Here is a 21,338-nt window from a genome sequence, read left to right on the forward strand (position 1 = left end):
GGGGAGCGGGAGCTGAGACCCCGCAGGCCGCCCCGCACGACACTGGGCCACACGCTAGACAGGAAAGGACCAGGTCCTGGGGCTTGCGGTCTAAATCAGCAGCAGTGCTGGTGTGGAGGACAGATGTGGCAGCTGTCCTGGGATTGGTTGTACAAGGAGTTTGGGGAAGAAGGGTGTACGTTGTTTTGAAAGAATTTATATAGGCTGTAGACAAAGTGAGGGGAGAAGGTGAGGCGGGCTTGCTCTGGGGGGCGCACAGTCATGAGGAAGAGGGTGAGTTGTGGGCTCCAGCCTGAACGCTCATGTGTAAAGGTGGTCAGCTATTCTCTCTAGATAATGGCGGAAACAGCTACTTGGGGGTTAACTGAAAGTTTTAACATACGCTACGAAGTGTGAGCAGTCTCGTTGGTTTCCAGCTGATGGACCTCCCTTGTCCTTTCCACTCCCCGGCCCACTGTAATTTAATTTAGGGCATCTCAGGATTCTCCCCTTGTCACCTGCTAGTCCATGCAACTCCAGTAGAACTTTAAGTTTTTGTGACATAATTTTTAGCTGTTACCCGGTATAATAAGGATCTCTGTTTATATATGTAAGGACAATCAGATTTTTCAATTTATAAATATATGTTTGAAAATCTTTAAAAATGATGCTTCCTGACCAGTTGCTTGTATGTCCCACTTTAGCAAAATTCATCATTCATGATTCAAGAATATTCCTTTTATAGTTTTTTTCCTTTCATAGTAAATCATCCTAGTGCAGTTGTCTCTTTACAAAATTTTGATTTATAATTTGTTTTTAAAGATTTTACTGGGGAAGGGGAACAGGACTTTATTGGGGAACAGTGTGTACTTCCAGGACTTTTTTCCAAGTCAAGTTGTTGTCCTTTCAGTCTTAGTTGTGGAGGGCACAGCTCAGCTCCAGGTCCAGTTGCCGTTGTTAGTTGCAGGGGGCACAGCCCACCATTTCTTGTGGGAGTCAAACCGGCAACCTTGTGGTTGAGAGGACGCGCTCCAACCAACTGAGCCATCCAGGAGCTCAGCGGCAGCTCAGCTCAAGGTGCCCTGTTCAATCTTCGTTGCAGGGGGCGCAGCCCACCATCCCTTGCAGGACTCGAGGAGTTGAACTAGAAGCCTTGTGGTTGAGAGCCCACTGGCCCATGTGGGAATCGAACTGGCAGACTTCGTAGTTAGGAGCATGGAGCTCTAACCGCCTGAGCCACCGGGCCGGCCCCCAGATTTATAATTTTTTAAAAAAATACTGTGTTTTCGATTCTCACATCCTAACACTCTGCACACACTGTTCATTTCCAAGTCCTGTACCTGCTGGAGTCCTGCTTTTTTTTTTAACACTTAACTTTAAACTTCACTTTGTTTTTGAAGCTCTGCTTTCCTGTGGGGATACCCTCTCTGCCCCCGCCAGGTGCCTGCTATTCTGTGTCCCACAATGAGGATTTATCACAATTCTGTGTTTATTGGCTTATCTGTTCTTTGTCACTTCACAGGATCATTTCAAGAGGAAGTTCTGATCTGTTCATCTTTCTGTCCTCAGCACTAGCACATTTGAAGCATTTTAATGAATGTTTGATGAATTAATAAGAGTAAAATTACATATGGTGTTTATTGTGTTTTAAGTCAAGAATCCCTGCAATTGGTTGAATACTTAGCTTTTTGATAAGTTTTCCAGTGTCGCGAATCCATTACAAGACAGATCTGTGCCTCAGGGAGCATTTGAATCAGGATGTAGTGTTTGTTCTCCAAACTTCTAGGAAGACATGGTTCGAGTGAGGTGAGTGCTGTGGAGGTCTGGCTGGGATGGGACTCTAGTCCCATCGAGTGGGTGATGCCGGCCGCCGGGCCAGGACCCACCGGTGGCCACATCTGCTGGTGTCCCAGTCCACCCACCTGCCCACCGAGGCCACGCTTCCCACTGCAGGGACACAACAGCAAGCTGACTCCTGATGGGACTTTGGCTTGAGGACTGCCCACTGGCCTGAAACGTTACTGGAGCATGTGGGCCTAAGACGTTTTCTGCCCGAGCTGCCCATCTTTCCGCTCCCTTCCCTGTGTCCTCCGGGCAGCTATCCAGCCTCCTGCAGCTCCCTTCATTTTTCGCATACGAATCTCTGGCGTGCTCAATCCTGCCATAGCTTGTACATCTCCGAGGCCCCGAGTGTGGGTGGGTGACTTGGAGCCGTGTTGGGAGGGCTGGTCTAAGTGACTTCTCTCTTGTTGATGGTTCCTCTGAGGTGGCACCTGGCATGTGGCTGTTGGTCACGTGTGCGGACTGAGTGACTCACTCTTCTCAGCACTCTGGCCGTGGCTGGCTGTGTTGTCCATTGAGACGCTTCGTGAGCAGGGGCCCAGCCGGGTGGTGTGTCGTCCTGCCCACTGATCAGTTACCCGTACCTCCAGGCTCTGCAAGTAAAGAAAGGCACCACTTGCTCATCCATTTGCTTTCTTTTATTAACTGGTTGAGGGAGGGAGATTGAGACTGTGGGGAGGTGACTTTAGGCTGGTGGTCAAAGAACACCTGTGGGCAGGGGAATTGAGTGACAAGAGGAGCCTTCTGTGTGACTGGGGAGAGAGCAGCCCACGCAGATGGGTCAGATGGCCCACAGCCACAGGAGGGATGGGCCTGGCGAGGCATGGGACGAGAGGTAGGGTGAGAGGGAAAGGCCAGGAAAGGTGCCTGAGGCTGCGCCGGGCATGGGGTGCTTTGGTTTCTATTCTCTGTGTGACAAGCACCCGCTGGGGCTGCTTCTTCTTTGACCACTTAGATCCTTAAAGACGCCCTATTTGGTGTGCCAGGAAAGAATCAGAGAGAAGTGACATGGAGCCCAGCAAGACCATCAGGGGGCTGCACTGTGGGGGTGTGGAGGTGACATGTAACAACACTCATTCACTTTATCTGTGAAGTCACTTCGTGCTGGTGAATCTGGCTTCGCTGACCTAGAGATGTCTGCCTTCCTTCAGGGTCTCTGGTCCCGCTCCCCGCATGAGAACACAAGATATGGTGAGGCCAAAAAGGAACACCAACAGAGCCATGGAGAGGGGAGTCACACCACTATATTCTCGCTGGCGGCTGGGTTGAAGACACAGGAAGCAGGAACTACACACTAGCCGCAATCCGCCATCCGCTTCTCTGCCAACCAACCAACCTGCCGGCGTAGCCATGGCAGTTATATTAGTGGCCAATGGCTCACTGGTTATAGCTGACGGCCAACTAGTCACAGCTGACGGCCATCTGATTATAGCTGATGGCCATCAGCTACCTGAGCCAGCACCTTTCCACGTGATGCCGAGAGCCTGGAAACGGCTCTCTGGGACTCTGTCACCACACTGCCCTTCCCAAGGGGAACTCAAGGAAGCACGTGTTCTTTCTCCTAACAGGATAACAATTTAATAGATGTGTATATTTCTTTATCGGTCATCCACTGTAGGGCTATCATTGGTAGTCTCAGAGAAATCGTGTCCTAATCCCTGGGGCCTTTGAATGTTACCTTATTTGGAGAAAGGGTCTTGGCAGATGTGATTAAGTTCCGGATCTTGAGTTGAGAACCCTGGGTTTCTTGGGTGGACCTTACATGTCATCACAAGTGTCTATAAGAGGCAGAGGGAGATTAGACTCACAGAAGAGGGAAGCGAGGCAGTGTGAGCACCAAGGCAGAAACGAGTGATGCGGCCACAGGTCCAGGAGTGCTGGCAGTCATGGCGCGTGTGGGCAGAACCAGGGAGCGGGGCCCCTCGAGCCGTCAGAGGTAGTGTGGCCTCCTGTCACCTTGATTCTGGGTTGGTGAAACTGACTGTGGGTTTCTGGCCTCCAGAACTGTGAGAGAATAAATTTCTCTTGTTTTAAGCCACCAAGTTTGAGGCTATTTGTTTCAGCAGCCATAGGAAACTAATCCACGTACCTCAAAATCTGCAACATGCTTAGAGCACAAGGTATTTTCATTATTTGTTCTTTATTGTCTCGTTGTGCATTACAGTGGAGGTCTGAAGTATTTTTGCTCTTCCTTGTGGTTAGTGACCTCTGTGTCCTGTGTGAGAGGTCTTTTCCTACCTCATGGTCATGAAGATATTGTCCTGTATTATTTTTTAAAAGCTTTATTGACCTGTCTTTCATATTTAGATGCCTAATCCACCTGGAGTTGAATTCTGCACAGGTGTGAGAAAAAGTCACTTCATTCTATTCCATGTGGCTATTCAGCCAACCCAGCATGATTACAGAAAAGGCCATGTGTCCCCCACAGCTCTGGATAGGTTTCTGCCAGGTTACCCTACTTGTCTGTCTTAGCACCTTCTCCACTCGGTACTGTAATGTGATGATAAGCTTCCACTCTGGTAGAGTAAGCCTGCCATTTTCATTTTTCAAGTTTGACTTAGCTAATCTTGGCCCTTTGTGTTTCCATATACATTTCAGAACCAGCTTGTCTATTTCTACATGCAAGAAAAAAAATGCAAGAAGTTTGATTGTAATTACTCAGACTCTAAAGATCCATTTGGAAAGTAATGACATCTTTATAGAGTATTGGGTACTTAGATTCACGAACATGTTATGCCTCTTCGTAAGTCCCTTCAGGGCTTCCAAAATTTACCTCTGTAATGTTTTTAGTTTCTGTTTAGTGGTCTTACGTTATCGTTCATTAAATTTATTGCTGGACCTGAGATACAGTATTTTTTAGTTTTAGAATGTGTGTGTGTGTGGTATGTGCCACTGAGTGAGCTCTGACTCCAGGCGACCCTGTGAATGAGTGACGTCCACAGTGTCCCGTCCTCACAACCCTGCTCAGCTCCTGCATCTCTGAAGAAGTCAGTCCTTCTCATATCTGGTCCTCATCTTCCCTGCGGCCTTCTGTTTTTCCCAGCATTCTTGTCTTTCCCAAAGAATCCACCTTCTCCCGATGTGCCCAACGTAGGACAGCTTCAGTTTTGTCATTTTTGTACTTTTTAAAAAAAATTCACAATTCTGCTTTTTAATTCCTTGAACATATTGATTATGGTTACTTTAAAGTTGTATTATGGGTTCCCTGTTGTGTATCCGTTATCTATTGTTTCCGATGGTTCTTAGTCATAGCTTCTTACTGCCTGTAGCCAGACAGGCGGTAGGTGTAGCGATGGTTTGTGATTCTAGGTGACCCTGTGTTTCTGCATCGAGGGTTGACTGTTGCTCCTGGCCCGTGGATGGGCTGGGGCCACATACAACCCAAGATCACCTTCATCTGCGTTTGGAGAGAGTGATTTGGAACTAGCTCCAGTTCCTGTGAGGGCTGCTCTATTTCCGGTCGTACCCCAGGTGTGGTCCCTCCAGCAAATGAACAACCTGGGGTGTTTTCCAGGGCCCTTCCCCCTTGTCAAGTTTTTAGCCCCTTGAGTCTGTCAAAGCTCAGCTCACCTACTTGGTTGTTACTTTTCAACTCGTCATAGTCCCCAGAGGAAAATTGGTCCCCAGTTCCTCACTTCTTTGTTAGTTCTCTAATAGCTTAAAACAGATTTTAAAAAATATTTGTAATGCAGTCTTTCTAGTTGTTTTCTTATGAAAGGTTGGTCTGAGCCCCCAGTCCACTATTGCTATAAATGGAATGTTTCTATGTATAAATATAAACATGAATAGAAATGTACGTGTATAACTGTGTATATTTTGAGTTTAATCTACATATTTCCCATAGTTTATTAAAATATTTAAGGTGATAACAATTAACATTTATTAGACGACATTTAGACAAGGCTGCTTTGCTCACAAATGAGATCACAGACAGTCACACCCTGCTGTGGAAGCACATTTCATGATGCTCTTCAGCATTGAGCACACACACATGAGACTCTGCCATTAGGTTCTGCTTTTGTGCATAGATCTGTGTAGGAAAAGGGTAATGGGGAATATAAGGCCAGCTCTATCCACATACATCAACAACCAGATGAAGTATACCAGTGCTGTGAAACCTACAAACTACCAAAACTTGCCCATGACAATGCAAATCACCGGAATAGTCCTATTACTATTAATGAATTCATAGTTCAAAAACCTTCTTTATATGTAAGGAGTTTGGTTTCCTACTTTATATGTAAGGAGTTTAGAAGTGGCCCCTCCATCTTAACAACTAAAAAGATGAACAGATTGAAACATCAGCAACTCTTCTTGGTTCTGTAAGAGAGGGGAGGACACAGAGCAAATAGTTGCCCCCAAGATTGGAGAGACAGACAGATGGATACAGGGAGTCACAGCAGAGACTCATGAGCAGAAATTACCATGGAACCAGTGCTGGGGTAGGAAAACCTGTACTGTAATTGAGGCATTCTGGAGGTTCAGTGTGAACAACTTAGAGAGTTAAAAACTCCAGGGGGGACTCAGTCATAAGGGAATCCCCCCAATATTGTGAGGTTTACTTTTAGGAGCTTGAGCAGATCCCCACAGTAAATATGGAGAAAAATCCCCTCCTGCTTTTGTCAGGGGGTGGGGAAAGGAACCATTTTGAAACACACCAGAGCACTCAGTTCTTCTTAACAAGGCTGCCCTCAAAGGAAACGAGATAACCAGGGTCTAACCTGCAGGGTTATCAGAACCTACCTGACCTGGAAAAAAGGACACCCCACTCCAGCCCCCTCTAGACATCTTGCCTCACCTAAGGGAAGTGGGGGGCCGAGAAACCTTGTGAAGGGCCCAGTCCAGAGGCAGACTCACTAGAGACTGAGAGCTAATCATAGTCTGCAGAATGCTTCCTCCCCTTTCACCTCTAAGACCTGTTTACAGCAGTTCCTTTACCTAGTCCATCATGTCAGGCGACCTGGAAAAAGTTACAAGGCATACTATAAAAAGCAAAAACCACAATCTGAAGAGACAGAGAAAGCATCAGAACCAGACAAGGCAGGGATCTTGGAATTATCAGACTGGAAATTTAAAACTATGATTATGATTACTGTGCTAAGAATTGTAATAAAAAGTAGACAGCACACAAGAACACATGGGCATTGTAAGCAGAGCAGTAGAAATCCTAAGAAAGAACCAAAAACAAATAATTGAGATAAAAAAACATAGTAGCAGAAATGGAGCATGCCTTTGATGGGTTTGTTAGTAGACTGTACACCGTTGAGGAAGTACATATCTGAGCTACAGGATATATCAATAGAATCCTCGAAAACCAAAGTGCAAAGAGATCAAAGATAGAAAAAACAGAAGAAAATATCCAAGGGTTGGGGACCAGCACAGAACATGTAACAGACACATAACGTGAATGCTGAAGAATGCGAGAAAGGAACAGAAGAAATAATTGAAACAATGACTGAGAAGTTCCCCAAATTAATGTCACCTATCCACCCACCCAGAGATTCAGGTGCTCAGAGCACACTAAGCAAGATAAGTGTCAATAAAAAGTACACCTAGGTATATTATTTTCAAACCATAGAAACTCAAATATAAAGAAAATATCCTGAAAAAATCCAAAGAGGAAAAACACCTTACCTACAGAGGAACAAAGATAATGACACCTGACCTCAGAAACCACAAGCAAGAAGAATGTGATGAAATAAAGTTTTGAGAGAAAAAAAACCCCACCAATTTAAAATTCTATATGCTATGAAGTTATCTTTCAAAAGTGAAGAAGGAAATCAGACAAACAAAAATTAAGGGAATTTGATGTCTGTAGACCTGCCTTGCAAGGAATGTTAAAAACAAAAGTTCTTTAGTCATCAGGAAAACGCAAGTACAAACGACGGGACAGCAGCACACACCGACCAGAACGGCCCCCACCCGGGACACTGACAGCACCAGGCGCGGCGAGGACGAGGACCCACAGAAGTCTCACTCACTGCCGGTGGGACGGCAGGGGGTGCAGCCACAGGACAGTTGGGTGGTTTCTTCCCAAAGTGGACGTCCTCTCACCATAGGACCCAGCGATCACACTACTTGGTATTGACCCAAAGGAGCTGCAAACTTACGTCCACACAAAACCTGCCCACGGACGTTTACAGCAGTTTTATTCATGACGGCCAAACCTGGACCCACCCAGACACCCATCCGTGGATGATGGATAAATAAATTTGTCCACCCAGACAATGGTGTATTATTCACTAAAAAGAAATGAGTTGTCAAGCCGAGAAAAGATGTGGAAGGATCTTAAATGCACATTACCTAGTAAGTGAAAAAAGTCAATCTGAAAAGGCTACTGTATGATTCCAACTCTATGGCATTCTGGAAAACTATGGAGACGGTAAAAAGATAATGGTTTTCCAGGGGTTGGGGTGTGGGGAAGGTTGAATAGGCAGAACACAGAGGATTTTTTGGTCAGTGAAATACTCTGCAGGATAATAGTGATGGATACATGTCATGATACACTTTTCCAAGCCCGTAGAATGTTCAACACCAAGACAGAACCATGTGGAACTGGGTGATGGCCACATGTCAGTATAGAGCATCCATTGTAACAAATGTGCCACTTGGTGTGAATGGGGGAGGCTGTGCATGTTTGTGGGTGGGAGATAAATGGGAACTCTGTACCTTGCTGTCAGTTTTGCTGTGAACCTTACATGTCTCTAAAAAAAAAAAAAAATAGACTTATTTAACAAAAGTAAATAAAAGCAAAACCAAAAACAAACAGCCTTCTAGAAAATAATTCTGTAAGCCCAGATGGTTTCACTGACAAGTTTTAGCAAACATTTAAACAAGGAATAAAACCAATTTTATATAGTCTCTCCTATATATTTTTTAATTTTTTAGAATAATTTAGTCTCATAAGAGTTGCAAAAGTAGTATATAGAATTAATTCGGTTTCCTGCAGTAACATGTTATATAACCCTAGTACATTATCAAACCATCTTTCATTTTTCTTAATTATTCGGTTGGTGCAAAAGTAATTGCGGTTTTAGCAGTTTTTTTTTTTTTTTTTTAACCTTTTAAACCACAATTGCTTTTGCACCAACCTCTAATACAAAGGATTATATGATTATTGTACTACAAAAGAGTTCAAAAGCTACAAAGTGAAAAAACAAAATCTGTCTCATACCCACCCTCAGCCAAATAAATAACTCACTCTTTAGGGCTGACCACTGATAATTTGTTGGGTACCTCTCCAGACATTTTCTGCACACTCGGAAATATATGCAGTTACATGCATGTAAATATAGTTTTATTTACTTACTTTTGTATATACATTGTTTTTCACCTTGCTGTTTTTACTCAATAGGGTGCCATGAATCCATGGGATGCCCTCTTCCCTGCCCTCCAATACCTGGGTATTGTTTTAGGGCCAGTGGTATTCTGTAGTAACGATGTATGGCAGCATATTTACTTCTTTTTTTTTGATGGACAAGGTTGTCTCCCATTATTTGCTATTACATATATTGTTCCTGTGACCTTGAGGAATTGTTGAGTGCATTCAGGAATTTTAGAAACTGTTCCTGAGTTCAGGACTTGGTGCTATTAGTCATCCCTCCAGAGAAAGTCTGTACCTGTTCAGTACAGACATAACGTGATAGGCCTGACTACAAGCACCCATCAGCAACAACATGATTCTTCTTTTCCAAATATTTCCAATCTGCTTTGGTTGAATCCACAGATGTGGAGCCCATGGACATGGACGACCGGCTGTATTTGGGATTTGTGTTTATAATCCTAAGTGAGCTTGGTTTGTGGTGGGGAGGTTGACCTGAGCCACACAGTGTACCCCTTACCTGGAGGGCTAGAGAGAATAGACCACCCGAGGCGCCACTTCTGAGGACGGGCATTTGACCAAAGGCCCCCAGGTGCCTGTGTGCAATCTCTGAGACTCCCTGGCGCAGTCGGGTCATGGTTACCCCAGTTCTGTGCAGCTGACTGGGGAGCTTGGCTCTGCTCTTTGTCTCTTTAGTGTTTACTGAACATGGGGTTAGAAAACTGGGTTTAAGTCCCTTTCCTGTTAGCTTATTCCAGTCATATGCCTCTTAAGGACAGGGGTACGTTCTGAGAACTGTGTCGTTAGGTGATTTCCTTGTTGTGTGACCATCACAGAGGCACTGACCACACCGCATGGTGCAGCCAAACACATACCTGGGCTGCTGGCTCATTTAGCATGTCATTGCACAGAACAACACGAGATTAAATCAAGCACAGGAGGAATGATGCAATTAAGAGGCACGAGGCTGCTGTTTTCAGCACATGGTGTGAGTAGAAACAGTCCACTCTTGATGATAAAAAGTGTTGTAAATGCATAAACCAGTAGCAGTCGTTTATCGTGGAGTATTATGCACGGCATGAAACTGTGTGTACTATACTTTTATGTGACTGGAAACGGGTTTATGTACACCAGTGTCGCCACACATATGAGTGGTGCATTGCACTGTGATGTTATGACACCCCTAGACGACAGGAAACTTGAGCTCCATTGTAAACGTAGGGGACCGCCGTCCGGTGGTCCTCCAGTAACCGAAACATCGGAATGGGTGTGGGGCATGATTAGTCTGATGTCTGGGTTCTGTTTGGAAGTTCTACTTTGCTCTCTATGTGGGTGGAAGGCTTGCACTCAGTAGTGCATTGGGTTAGAGTCCAAGTGGATGTGTGAAAATACGGTAACTGTTACACAGTGTCATGTGTGGCTGATTGTGTCCAGTTAGTGCAGTGAAGACGGGCCGCGTTTGGGTGCCATGGTCTTGCAGGACGTACTGTTCCTCACTTTTGAGCTCTTGGGGCCTGCACCACATAAACGTCATTTCCGATGGGGACATGAGCAGGAACTGTTTCTAGGACGTGAGTCCTTCATCTGGAATAAGCTTGAAAATCAAATGCTCTGCCTTTAAGTGGCGGTTTGTCAGTGTCAGTTTAGTATAGCAATATTTAGTGTTCATTTAAATTTGTCTTAATTTCATATTTTCCAGAGGAAACACTTTTTATGTCGCTATTGCTTTAAAAAATATTTGTGCTTTACAGTTGTTCACAAGTTGAAGCGTAGTAAGTGACATGGCACAATCACACTCTGGGTTGGTTGGGGTCTGTGAATCGCCACTGAGGGTAGGACAGGGGCGAGGTGCCTGGGCCCCTGCAGTCAGCACGGATCAGGTGTGCTGGTTGCATGGGGACAGGTGGTGGGGGAGTGCTTAGAGAAAAACAGAGGCGACGGAGTGAAGCCGTGTGCACACCAGGCAGTGTCCGCCCTGCAGGAGATACTCAAAAGACAGCAAAGCAGTAGAATGGTTTGGGGTGGGGGTGGGGTGGGGGTGGTAAGGCGGGTGGGAGAGTAGAGGGAGGACTGCTGAGCTAAACAAGAGAAGCTCTGTGGGCTGGCCTGACTGAGGGAGCTGCTCGTGAGGGGCCCTCGGGGGCCTGGCTGGGCCCAGAGCACCTGCCTGCCGAGGGCAGGACCTGGTGCTTCTCTGACCTCAGACTTCTGGAGGGCGGTGTGGTGCGTCTGCCCGTCTGCCTGGCGGCCTTCAGAGGCTTTACTCAATGTCAGGCTTCAGAGCTGTGGGTCTCTTGACACAAATCCTGCAGACAGCGTTCATCTAAAGGAATTGTTTGGTGGGGCCCTCTGTGCATCCCTGACGGCAGTGTGACAGCTTTTCTGGTTTGTTTGGGGCGTGGGAGGGGGAAGTGGCATGAGGGGGAGGCCAGGGGTGAGAGGAGGGCTTGCAGAACAGCTTTCCACTGAAGACAGTTCACCAAAGAATAAGCTACTAGTGGAAACTGGAATACTTATTTCCAGTCTAAAGAAAGCCTCCGAAATGTGACAGACAGTGCGAACCCCCAGGTGCTGCCTGGGAAAGCACGAGGTGTCTGCGCGTGGATTGAGAGGTGTTACTGTCTTGTGCCTGGATGGTTTCTCACCTCCGGGCTGTTCCATAGAATGTGTGAGAACTACAGTCCTTCCCTGCCTCCTCCCAGTCCTCCCTGCTGCCCGTGGCCCGAGGGCTTGTCTCCTGTGGGCCCCTCGCCTCCACACCGGGGCCTGTGTAGGCATCATGGGGGGTCTGGGGGCGCTGCGGATTCTGTGCAGTCTGGGCGTGGCCTTCGGAGTCTGCATTTCTGACAACTGCCTGGGGTGCTGACCACAGTTTTTACAAGTTGAATGTTATTTACATACAGTAAAACCCACCCTTTCTGGTGTACAGTTCTCTTAAGTTTTTGACAAACACACAGCCGTGGCTCAACCACCACAATCAAGACAGCAGTTTCATCACCCCCTCCGGAATCCCCTCCCCCTTTGGAGTCACCTTCCCTCCCTCCCATCCCCTGGCCACCACTCTCTGCTTTCTATCCCCACAGTCTTTTTCTTTTCCAGGGTCATATAAATGAGGGATTCAGTATGCTGCCTCTTGAGCCCGGCTTCTTCAGTTAGCAATATGCGTGTAGGTCTGTCCAGAATGTTCTACTCAGCAATAGTTGGTTCCTTTTTACTGCTCAAGAGTACTCCATTCTGCGCGGGTGCCCTCCTTTGTTTATGCAATCAAGTTGAAGGACATTAGTGTTTCCAGTCTTTCCATTAGGAATTAATTTTTAATTAAAAATATTATTAGCACTTTAGAAGAAATATAATTCTCTTTTTCCATTGTTGTCTTAGGTGACATCACTCAAAAGGGATATGAAAAGAAAAGGGCAAAGCTGCTTGCATGCTACATCCCACTTACTCAAGGTAAGGTCAACACATCTGATTGTTTCGTGACAATTGTATTGTCTTCATGAGACTTGATTAAAAATTGGTTTTACAGCTTAACATTGGTGTGTTTCCTGTTTTATTAAGATAATGTGTATAATATTAAATAACATACAGAGGCATAGATTATAATTTACAGTCCGATATGGCATAGATCTCATTCCCAAATTGGATTTTTTTATTTTAATGAACGTAGAACATGAATGTTTTTAGGATCATAGGAAGGAACATCCTTATTTAGGTTCACAACGAATACTGTAAAAATGTCAGTTCTTCTCGCCATGATTGATCTGTAGAGTTAACACATTCATCATTTCAACAGATTGTGTGTGAAATTTAACAAGCTAATTCTAAAATTTATATATACGTCAAAGGGACCAAGGGATTCAAAATATGCCCAAAGATGAAGCATGAGTGGGAGGATTTGCCCTCCCACGACAGGGAAAATTAATACCAGGCTGTCAACAGTAAGAGTGTGATTGAGCACAAGGGCAGACAGCGGGATTGGCAGAGCAGGGCAGGGATCCCAGACACCACGTGCCCGCAGTGGGGACAGGGCTCACGGCGGAACAGCAGTGCAGGCCGCAGCGCTGGCCCAGTTCCTTGTCTATGGCGAAGACACATGACATGGGGTACAAGAGTGCCTTCCAGGAGTATTAGGCCCAAGTGGGAAAGGCAAAAACTATAGCACTTCATGAGCTCACAGAGAAAAACTGGTGTCTTGACGTGGGAAGGACTGCTTCACTCACCATAGACACCAGAAAGCAGCACCATGAAGGAAAAGACTGGTACATCGGCTGGGTTCAATGTGAGAATTCCGTTTTGTCAGGAGTCCCCATTGAAGGCAAGCCCCAGAGTGGGCGGGGAGGGTGTAATGCCAGTGCCGGCGAACTGTCTGCGGTCACGGACTCCTCACAGCTCAGGGTCCATCCAGCACAGTGACCACTGGCCACAGAGCTTCTGAGCGCTTGACACACGGCTAGTAGTGAGGGACTGAACTGTTCATTTCATTCTGACTCATTTTAGACTCAGATAGCCACAAAGTCCCCAACGTGATTAAAACCCAAAAAGCCCAGTAAATAAATGGGCTGAAGACCTGGATAAGCATTTCATAAGCAGAAACCCTGATTGCCAACAAGCAGACGGAAGGCGCCCAGCCTCAGTAGTGATCAGAGAAATGCGGGTTAAAGCCATAACCAACCGTGGACTGTTGGAGAGGATTCTGAGCCGGGGTGGACAGCTGGTGTGATCTGGTAAAGGTGAAGAGGTCAGAGGTGACCAGCAGCTCTCCTTCCGGTCCGTGCGTGCCCTCGAGAAACTCTGAAAGTTTGCACCTGGGTTTGCCCGTGCTCAAGAGTGTGTGTGCACTGTATCCCTCTGCCGAGACCTCGACACTGTCAGCAGAATTCACACGGCGGAAAGCGGGAGACCTGTGTGCACCCCTAAGGCCAGCCCCATAGACACAGTGGGGAGGGAAAGGGTGTCCCTGGTTGCCATGCAAGGTGTCATGCGGGGTCTCTTGTCCCGCTCCCCACATAAGAATGCAGGATAGGGTGAGGCCAAAAAGGAACACCCACAGAGCCATAGATGGGGGAGTCATATTCTTGCTGGCGGCTGGGTAGGAGACACAGGAAGCATGAGCCACACTGTCCGCAACCTGCCTTCCTAACTGCAATCCACGCTTGCCAGCTCAGCCACCATCTTCTTGCTAGCCCCCGTTTTCTGCTGGTGTAGCCACAGCAGTTATATTAGTGGCCAATGGCTCACTGGTTACAGCTGACCGCCAACCAGCCACAGCTGATGGCCATCCAGTCACAGTTGATGGCCATTTACTACCTGAGTAAGCACCTTTCCACATGAGGCTGAGAGCCTGGAAACTGCACTCCTGGCTCTGTCCCGACACTGGTATAAGTTACGGCCTCTTTAGGGACCTTCACTGGCAGCTTAGACAAGGAAATGTTTTCATTGCAGTCAGCAGGCGCCCTAGGGGCTCTTACGGCCCTGGAGTCGTTAGGTTGATTGTTTTCTGTACTGGATCCTTAATGGAGCACATGCCTTATGCTGCGTGGGTATGATACACTTTGCAATCAGCAACAGAAGGAATAGTGGGGAGGTTATCTTTAGATACTGACATTCATTCATCCAAATAAAGATACTGACATTCATTCATCCAAATCAAGCAGAAACGCACTGAGTACAATTGGAATTGAAAGGAATGATGGAGATGTCTGCCACCCTGTTTGCAATCATGGACCGCATCTGTCACACTAAGCGGTCACACGTGCCAGCGTTGCCACCCCAGGCAGGTGAGATGCGTGCTCCCCATGCCGACTCTTAGGCCACTTTGTCTGCAGCCACTGCCAGTGCAGCGCGGGTGCAGACAAAGCAGGGTGGGCAGTACAGGACAAAAGGCAATCACTTCCACTTTAGATGGCATGGTTTTATGCTCTGAACACCCAGGTGACTTCTTACTTAATTTGGTAAGAATTTTGGTTTGCGATAAGATGAATATGCAAGAATCTGTAGCCTTCCTCTGGCAGTATTCCTGTTAATGAAAAAACTCTCCTTTATATGAGGTGTGATCAAAAACTACGGTGAATGTTTAGGTTAAAAAAAACCTTATCACAGCAAAAGACACATTGCCATTAATCCCCCTCAAAACACTCCCCCTGGCTTTGAACACACGAATCCCATCGTTCTTGCCACTTTCTGAAGTAGTTCTGGAAGTCCTCTTTCATGAGTGTCTTTAGTTGTGCTGCTGTGGATGCTTTGATATCCTGAATCATTTTGACTTTGGTGAAGAGCCAGAAGTGACATGGTTCCAGATCTGTTGAATAAGGTGGATGAGGACACACCATAATGTTTTGTTTTTTTAAAAAAACTTATTTATTTAAGTATGTTTTTCCAGGACCCCTCAGCTCCAAGTCAATTAGTTGTTTCCATCTAATTGTGTAGGGTGCAGCTCACAGTGGCCCATGTGGGGATCGAACCCGCAACCTTGTTGTTAAGAGCACTGTGCTGTAACCAACTGAGCTAACCAGCCGCCCTCATAATGTTTTTTTTCTTTTCATTTTAACAGTTTTTAATGAAAGCTGTATATGAGATTACTTTATTCCTGCGTCTTCTCAATTTTTTCTTCCTTATATTTGCCCTTTTCCTTTCCTACTTGGCGAGATTTGGCTTTCCGTTCAAGGATCTTTTTGCGGTCCTTGTCCGGCTTTAGTCTAGTGCTAACCACCTTGCTGGGGTGAATGCCCACATGAACGGTCGTGCCATCAGCCTTCTCCCGCTGCGCTCGTTCAGTGTAGATGACATATTTCTTCCTGTAAACCTGGACTACTTTGCCAGTGTGCTGCCCTTTGTAGTGTCCTCGGACAACCTGAACTTCATCATCCTTTCGGATGGCGTGGATCGAACATTGTACTTCTGTCTCAGCTCTTTGGAAAGAGGAGAAGACCTAATCTTCCTGCGAATGTGGGAAGGTGCATTGAAATGTCTTTTACGGTTCTTGCTCCGGTCAGAAGTCACAAAGGGGTTGAACTTCATTTTGGCCGCTGGCGCTTCAGCAATGGCCGCCATAATGTTTTTATTGGACAGAAATTGCTGTACCAGAAGTGATGTGTGACACGAGCATTGTCATAATAGAGGATGATTTACGGCACACTTTATTTATTTATTAAATTTTATTGGGAACAGTGTGTTTCTCCAGGGCCCATCGGCTCCAAGTTGTCCTTCAATCTAGTTGTGGAGGGCGCAGCTCAGCTCCAAGTCCAGTCGCTGTTTTCAATCTTTAGTTGCAGGGGGCACAGCCCACCATCCCTTGTGGGAATCGAACCAGCAACATTGTTGTTGAGAGCTCGTGCTCTAACCAGCTGAGCCATCCGGACACCGGTACGGCACACTTTAAAAGTCATGTTCTCTCACACCTGACTGACTGCACCGAACAAGCTGAAACTTGTCACAGTTACTAAGGTTCGACATGTCACTTCCCGTTTTGAAGATCACTGCCTTTCTGTTGGATGGCACTCAGTAGCAGCATTCACCGTATTTTTTTATCACAATGGGAAAGGCTCCGTGTCACACATCGCTTCTGGTACAGCAATTTCTGTCAAATAAACACATTACGGTGTGTCCTCATCCACCTGATTCACCAGGTCTGGCACCATACGACTTCAGGCTCTTCCCCAAAGTCAAAATGATTGAGGACATCCAGGCAGCCACGTCAACACAACTAAAGACACTCACGACAGAGGACTTCCAGAGCTGCTTCAGAAGGTGGCAAGAACGATGGGATTCGTGTGTTCGAAGCAAAGGGGCATATTCTGAGGGGCATTAATGGCAATGTGTCTTTTACTGTAATAAATTTTTTACTTAAACATTCACAGTATTGTTTGATCACACCTCAAAGTGGTAATAAACTGTCAATTGCTTATCAATACAATTAGCAAGAAAGCCACAGAACCTGTATTAGGATCATAAAAATCTATTTGAAAGAAAAAACCAAGACCATAAAATAGAAGAAGCCCCACTTCCCTAAGTAGAACAACTTAATATTATAAAACTGACATTTTCTACATTAACATGTGGCCATGAAGTATAGTCCAGTTTGAATTCCAGGGGCTGGTTTTCCCCCAACCAGGGACTAGAAATAATAACCCATTGGAAAGAGAAGAGTTCTGAGTGTAGCCCACACATTTTGAAAAAGAACTAGTGAGAAAGAACTGGCATTCAGCAGCAGGAGGGTCTGGGTACGTGGGTGGAAGGCCCCATGCCCCAGCCCCAGGAGAGGAAGGTGTAGCGGTAACTCGGGGGAGAACCTGGGGTGGGCAGCAGAGCTGGGTCCTCTTTTTCTCCACCCGTGAACACGGACGTCAGAAGGACTGCCGTTCTAACTGTGGTTGTGATTATTAGATAAAATTCAGGAGGGGACTTGAGTAGCCTTTGAGTGGGGCTTCCAAGGTTAGGGACCTGGAAGTTAGAAAGGAAAAGAAAAACAGGTGTGACCGGTGCCCTGGAAATGAAAACATTCAGAACACCCAAGCTGGAGGCGTGCACAGTGCAGGTGCTGTCGCTAGCGGTCCAGGTCTCCTGGGGAGCTCTGAGCTGGGAGAAGGGAAAGAAATTCAAAGAACAGGAGCTACGGATGGGCAACTAACATTAAACTATGTTCAACCCACGAGTAGGTGTGGAAATGCAAATTGAAGAGAACCATTTTTCTCCTGTCAGATTGGCAAAATTCTAAAACTTTCTAGAACATCCAGTGCCGACAGGATGTGGCGAAGTGGCACTTTCATACGTTGCTTGTGGGAGTGCGAATGGCTATAACCCTTTTGGAAAGTTATCTCTTGCGATCTGTTAAAATAAAAAATATACATGCTGTTTTATCCAGTAACTTCACGTTGGGTTTTGTATCTTTGTTGAATAAACGAGGCTTTCTCAGAGAACCAGGTACCCTACTTGGAACATAAGTGTCAGGGTGTCCACATGCGTGTACGTGGGGACAGCACGCCTGTTCATAGCACAGTGTGTGAGGTTCTGTGCACCGCACCCACACAGAAGTCAAGTGTTTATCCAGTCACGAGGAGCTGAGGCTGAGCGCAGTGCAGCTCAGTGTGGCTCTCTGGGTGCGTGTGTGTGTGTGTGTGTGTGTGTGTAAATATGTGCCCTGGGTGCTCAGACTCTGAAGAGCACATGTTGATGTGCAGAGGGGCTTCCTGTTCTCTGGTGCTACGTGCCTGATCACCCCAGAACGTGGTGCCAAAAACAACAGTGACAGCGCCCATTCTGCTCAGGCATCTGCCACTTGGCCGGGCTCAGGCTACCCTGCCCCATCCTCAGAGCGAATGTCCTGGGAGCCTCAGTCACGGCCATGGTGTCCGTGCTGGGCACTCAGGGCTCCTCTGTCCTCTCCTGGGTCCTCTCAGTGTTCTGTCACAGAGCCAGGTGAGAGCTGTGTCACCTTTCATGACTGGCCTCGAAGTCACACAGCGTCACTCCTGGCAGTCACTGACCAGGAGGTCTGAGGCAGGGTAGCCTGCCTCTTCTGGGGTGATGAGGGCTGGAGGAGCGCTGGGCAGGAGATGCTTTGATGATTCCCCTGAAGCACAGCTGAAGGCTTTGCTTTGTGCCAGTGTCACAAATGAGGACTCAGCCCCAAGAATTGGTCCACGCGCCTGCGCACTTGTCTCCTGTTTGTTCTCTTACTGCACTGTGTCCTGAAGGCCTATGTGGTCGGGGCTGTGACATGAGTGCCGGAGGCCTGGCCACAGAGTGTGGACAGCTATCCCCGTGTTGGGTGTGGGGACAGCAAGCCGGTGTGGCTGCCAAGCCCTGCTCCACTGTCACCGCTTTTACTGTGCCTCTCCTTTCCCCACCGGTCCATTTCTCTGCCTGTGTGACACCCTTATGATTGCTCATTGGGCTGTTTCCCACTGAGTTTGCTGACGCCAGGGACAGTGCCAGGAAAGGTGACTCAGGCCATTTCAGACTTGGCAGAAAAACGCTGCCAAAGGGCCTCCCCTAGACGGTCTGCCTGGTGGCCCCATGTGTGCTACCAGGGGCTCAGGGATCACCACGTGAGGTCACCTTTCTTGCTGAGGCAGAGGCACTGTGGGGAGAGAGCTGGAGGTGGACATTCACACCTGCCTTGACCTTCAGATTCCAAGTCATTCTGGTCTGTGAGGGTCCGTGCGTGGCATGAGTGCTCACATCATGGTTTTGGTACAGTGTGCGCTGTTTAAAATGGGTTTTCCAGAATTGGAAAAGCAAATGGTTTACACAGATGTTGCTATAAAATGTGTTGCAGAAGTGGATCCGCCCCTGCAAGCAGAGCCTCGGACCCCGGGGCCCTCACAGAGTGTGGTCGCAGCACCCAGGCAGCAGAGGCTGCGCCCCGCCAACTCCCGGGACGAGCGCTTCCGGTCAGGTAGGGACCGAAGCGCAACCCTCTGCTCGGACTCCAAGTCTTCAGTTCCTTTTTCCTTCCTCAGAATGCCTGCTGAAGAAATTATTTTCACTGAAATGGTCATTTATTATCTCACAGTATTTTTAAGAAAAAGTTGAGCCTTCACACAGCAAGTGCGTGTTCGGGAGCCTGTGGAGTCAGGGCCACCCTTTTAGGGGATGCCAGCTTCCCATCAGCACTTCCCTGGTCTGATTTCTTTAGACCAGGGGCGTCCACACTGCGGCCCATGATCCATTGTTAATGGGCCCGCAGCAAATTCCAAAAATACATTTAGTTTACTTAAATAAACCAGGTGAGGCAATACGTACTTCACCTCGAGTGAGTGGCCCGGCTGTTTGTGTATTTTACCGCATCTGGCCCTTGGTGAAAAACATTGAAAAAAGTTTGGACACCCCTGCTTTAGACGCTTTGTCCATTTTCCTGCTTAGAGCTTTGGGGCTGCTGTTCACAGATTCTATACATTATGGGGCAGCTGTATTACTGTGCTGTTTAGTGTGTTTTTCTGTTTCTAATTTTGGAGATTTCCTTCTAATTGGATTTCTGCCGCTTTGTCAGTGCTTTAATGAATTTTTAAATTTGTCTCTGATGTTTTATTTGAATTATCAGGACACCCATTGAAAAATCCATCTTTTCAAGTATAGATTATATGTCAATAACCCGCAGCCTTCGGAGTTAGGAGCCTGGAGCTCCAACTGCCAGAGCCACCGGGCCAGCCCTCAAATGGCTTTTGAAGAGCAGGAGTTTTTCATTTTAATGAAGTCCAATTCATCAGTTTTTTTACGGATAGTCCTTTTGTTCTTGTATCTAAGAAATCTTTGTCTAACTCAAGGTCACAAAGATTTTCACCTGTGTTTTCTTCTGGAAGCTTTATAGTTTTAAGGTTTTACCTTTAGGTCCATCATCATCCTTTAGCATGAGTTCGAGGCATAGAGCAAAGCTCACTTTCTGCGTGTGGACACCCAGTTTGTGGCACATACCCTGTCTTTGCTCATTTGTCGGAAAGCAGTCACACACACAGGTGGCCATTTCTGGACTGTCCTGCTCTATTGATGTCTTGTCTATCTTTATGGCAATGCGTGCTCTCAGTGATTGTGGCTTAGTAATGATTGTTGAAATCAATAGTGTTAGTCCTCTAAATTTGTCCCTTATTGTTGTCATGTGTGCACTGTGTCTTGCTGCCTCTGGCACTTGGAAGGTTTTTCTCTTTGTCACCAGTTTTGAGTGGTTTGGTTATGATGTGCCTTGCTGCACTTTCTTTGTTTCTTGTGCTTTGTTGAGCTCCTTGGATCTGTTGGTTTATACCACTATTGTGTTGATATTTAGTCCTGGGTTTTTAGTCCTGGGTTGTTTTATCTGTACTTACATTTTTGTTTATTCTAAGACAGCTGTAAAGTTTAGAGTATGGCCCAGTCACTGCTGTGTTTGTTGCAGGGGCTCTGAGATGTGTCTCTCTTGCAGACACCTTCCATGAGTGTTTTCAGTTGTATGTCTGGGAGAATTTTATTAGACCCTGGTGTTTAAATGGTAATTTGGCTGGATATTAAAATTGTAGGTTCACCACTTTTATCTTTGATACTATGTTGCCTTCCTGCACCTATTGAGTAATGCTTGTCTGTTTCTTGATCCTTGGAGATGATTTACTCTCTCTCTGAAAACTTTCAGAACTGCCTTGTTGCTTTTGATGTTTGTGGGTTTTATTTTAAAACTTCTCAGTGTGACTTTTTCATCTTTCTCAGTTAGCACCTTATCAGCCATTTCACC

At 46.6% G+C, this 21,338-nt stretch overlaps 1 protein-coding gene and 1 pseudogene across 4 annotated transcripts in view; one reads left to right on the plus strand and one right to left on the minus strand.

Annotated features, from left to right (window-relative positions):
- The window catches only part of DIP2A (disco interacting protein 2 homolog A), an 86,263-nt gene that overhangs the window by 5,325 nt on the left and 59,600 nt on the right, over positions 1-21,338 (plus strand). For all 3 annotated transcript variants that reach the window (XM_081077850.1, XM_081077849.1, XM_081077851.1), the window contains exons 2-3: positions 12,521-12,592; positions 19,419-19,538. In XM_081077850.1, coding sequence (XP_080933976.1) covers positions 12,521-12,592; positions 19,419-19,538 — 192 coding nt within the window. The remainder of the gene's footprint in view (positions 1-12,520; positions 12,593-19,418; positions 19,539-21,338) is intronic.
- Positions 15,723-16,183, minus strand: LOC308509637 (large ribosomal subunit protein uL24-like; annotated as a pseudogene). The gene has a single exon. The product of its transcript is annotated as a large ribosomal subunit protein uL24-like (transcript).

The sequence above is a fragment of the Rhinolophus hipposideros genome, assembly GCF_964194185.1.
Source record: "Rhinolophus hipposideros genome assembly, chromosome: 2".
NCBI classification, from domain to species: Eukaryota; Metazoa; Chordata; class Mammalia; order Chiroptera; family Rhinolophidae; genus Rhinolophus; species Rhinolophus hipposideros.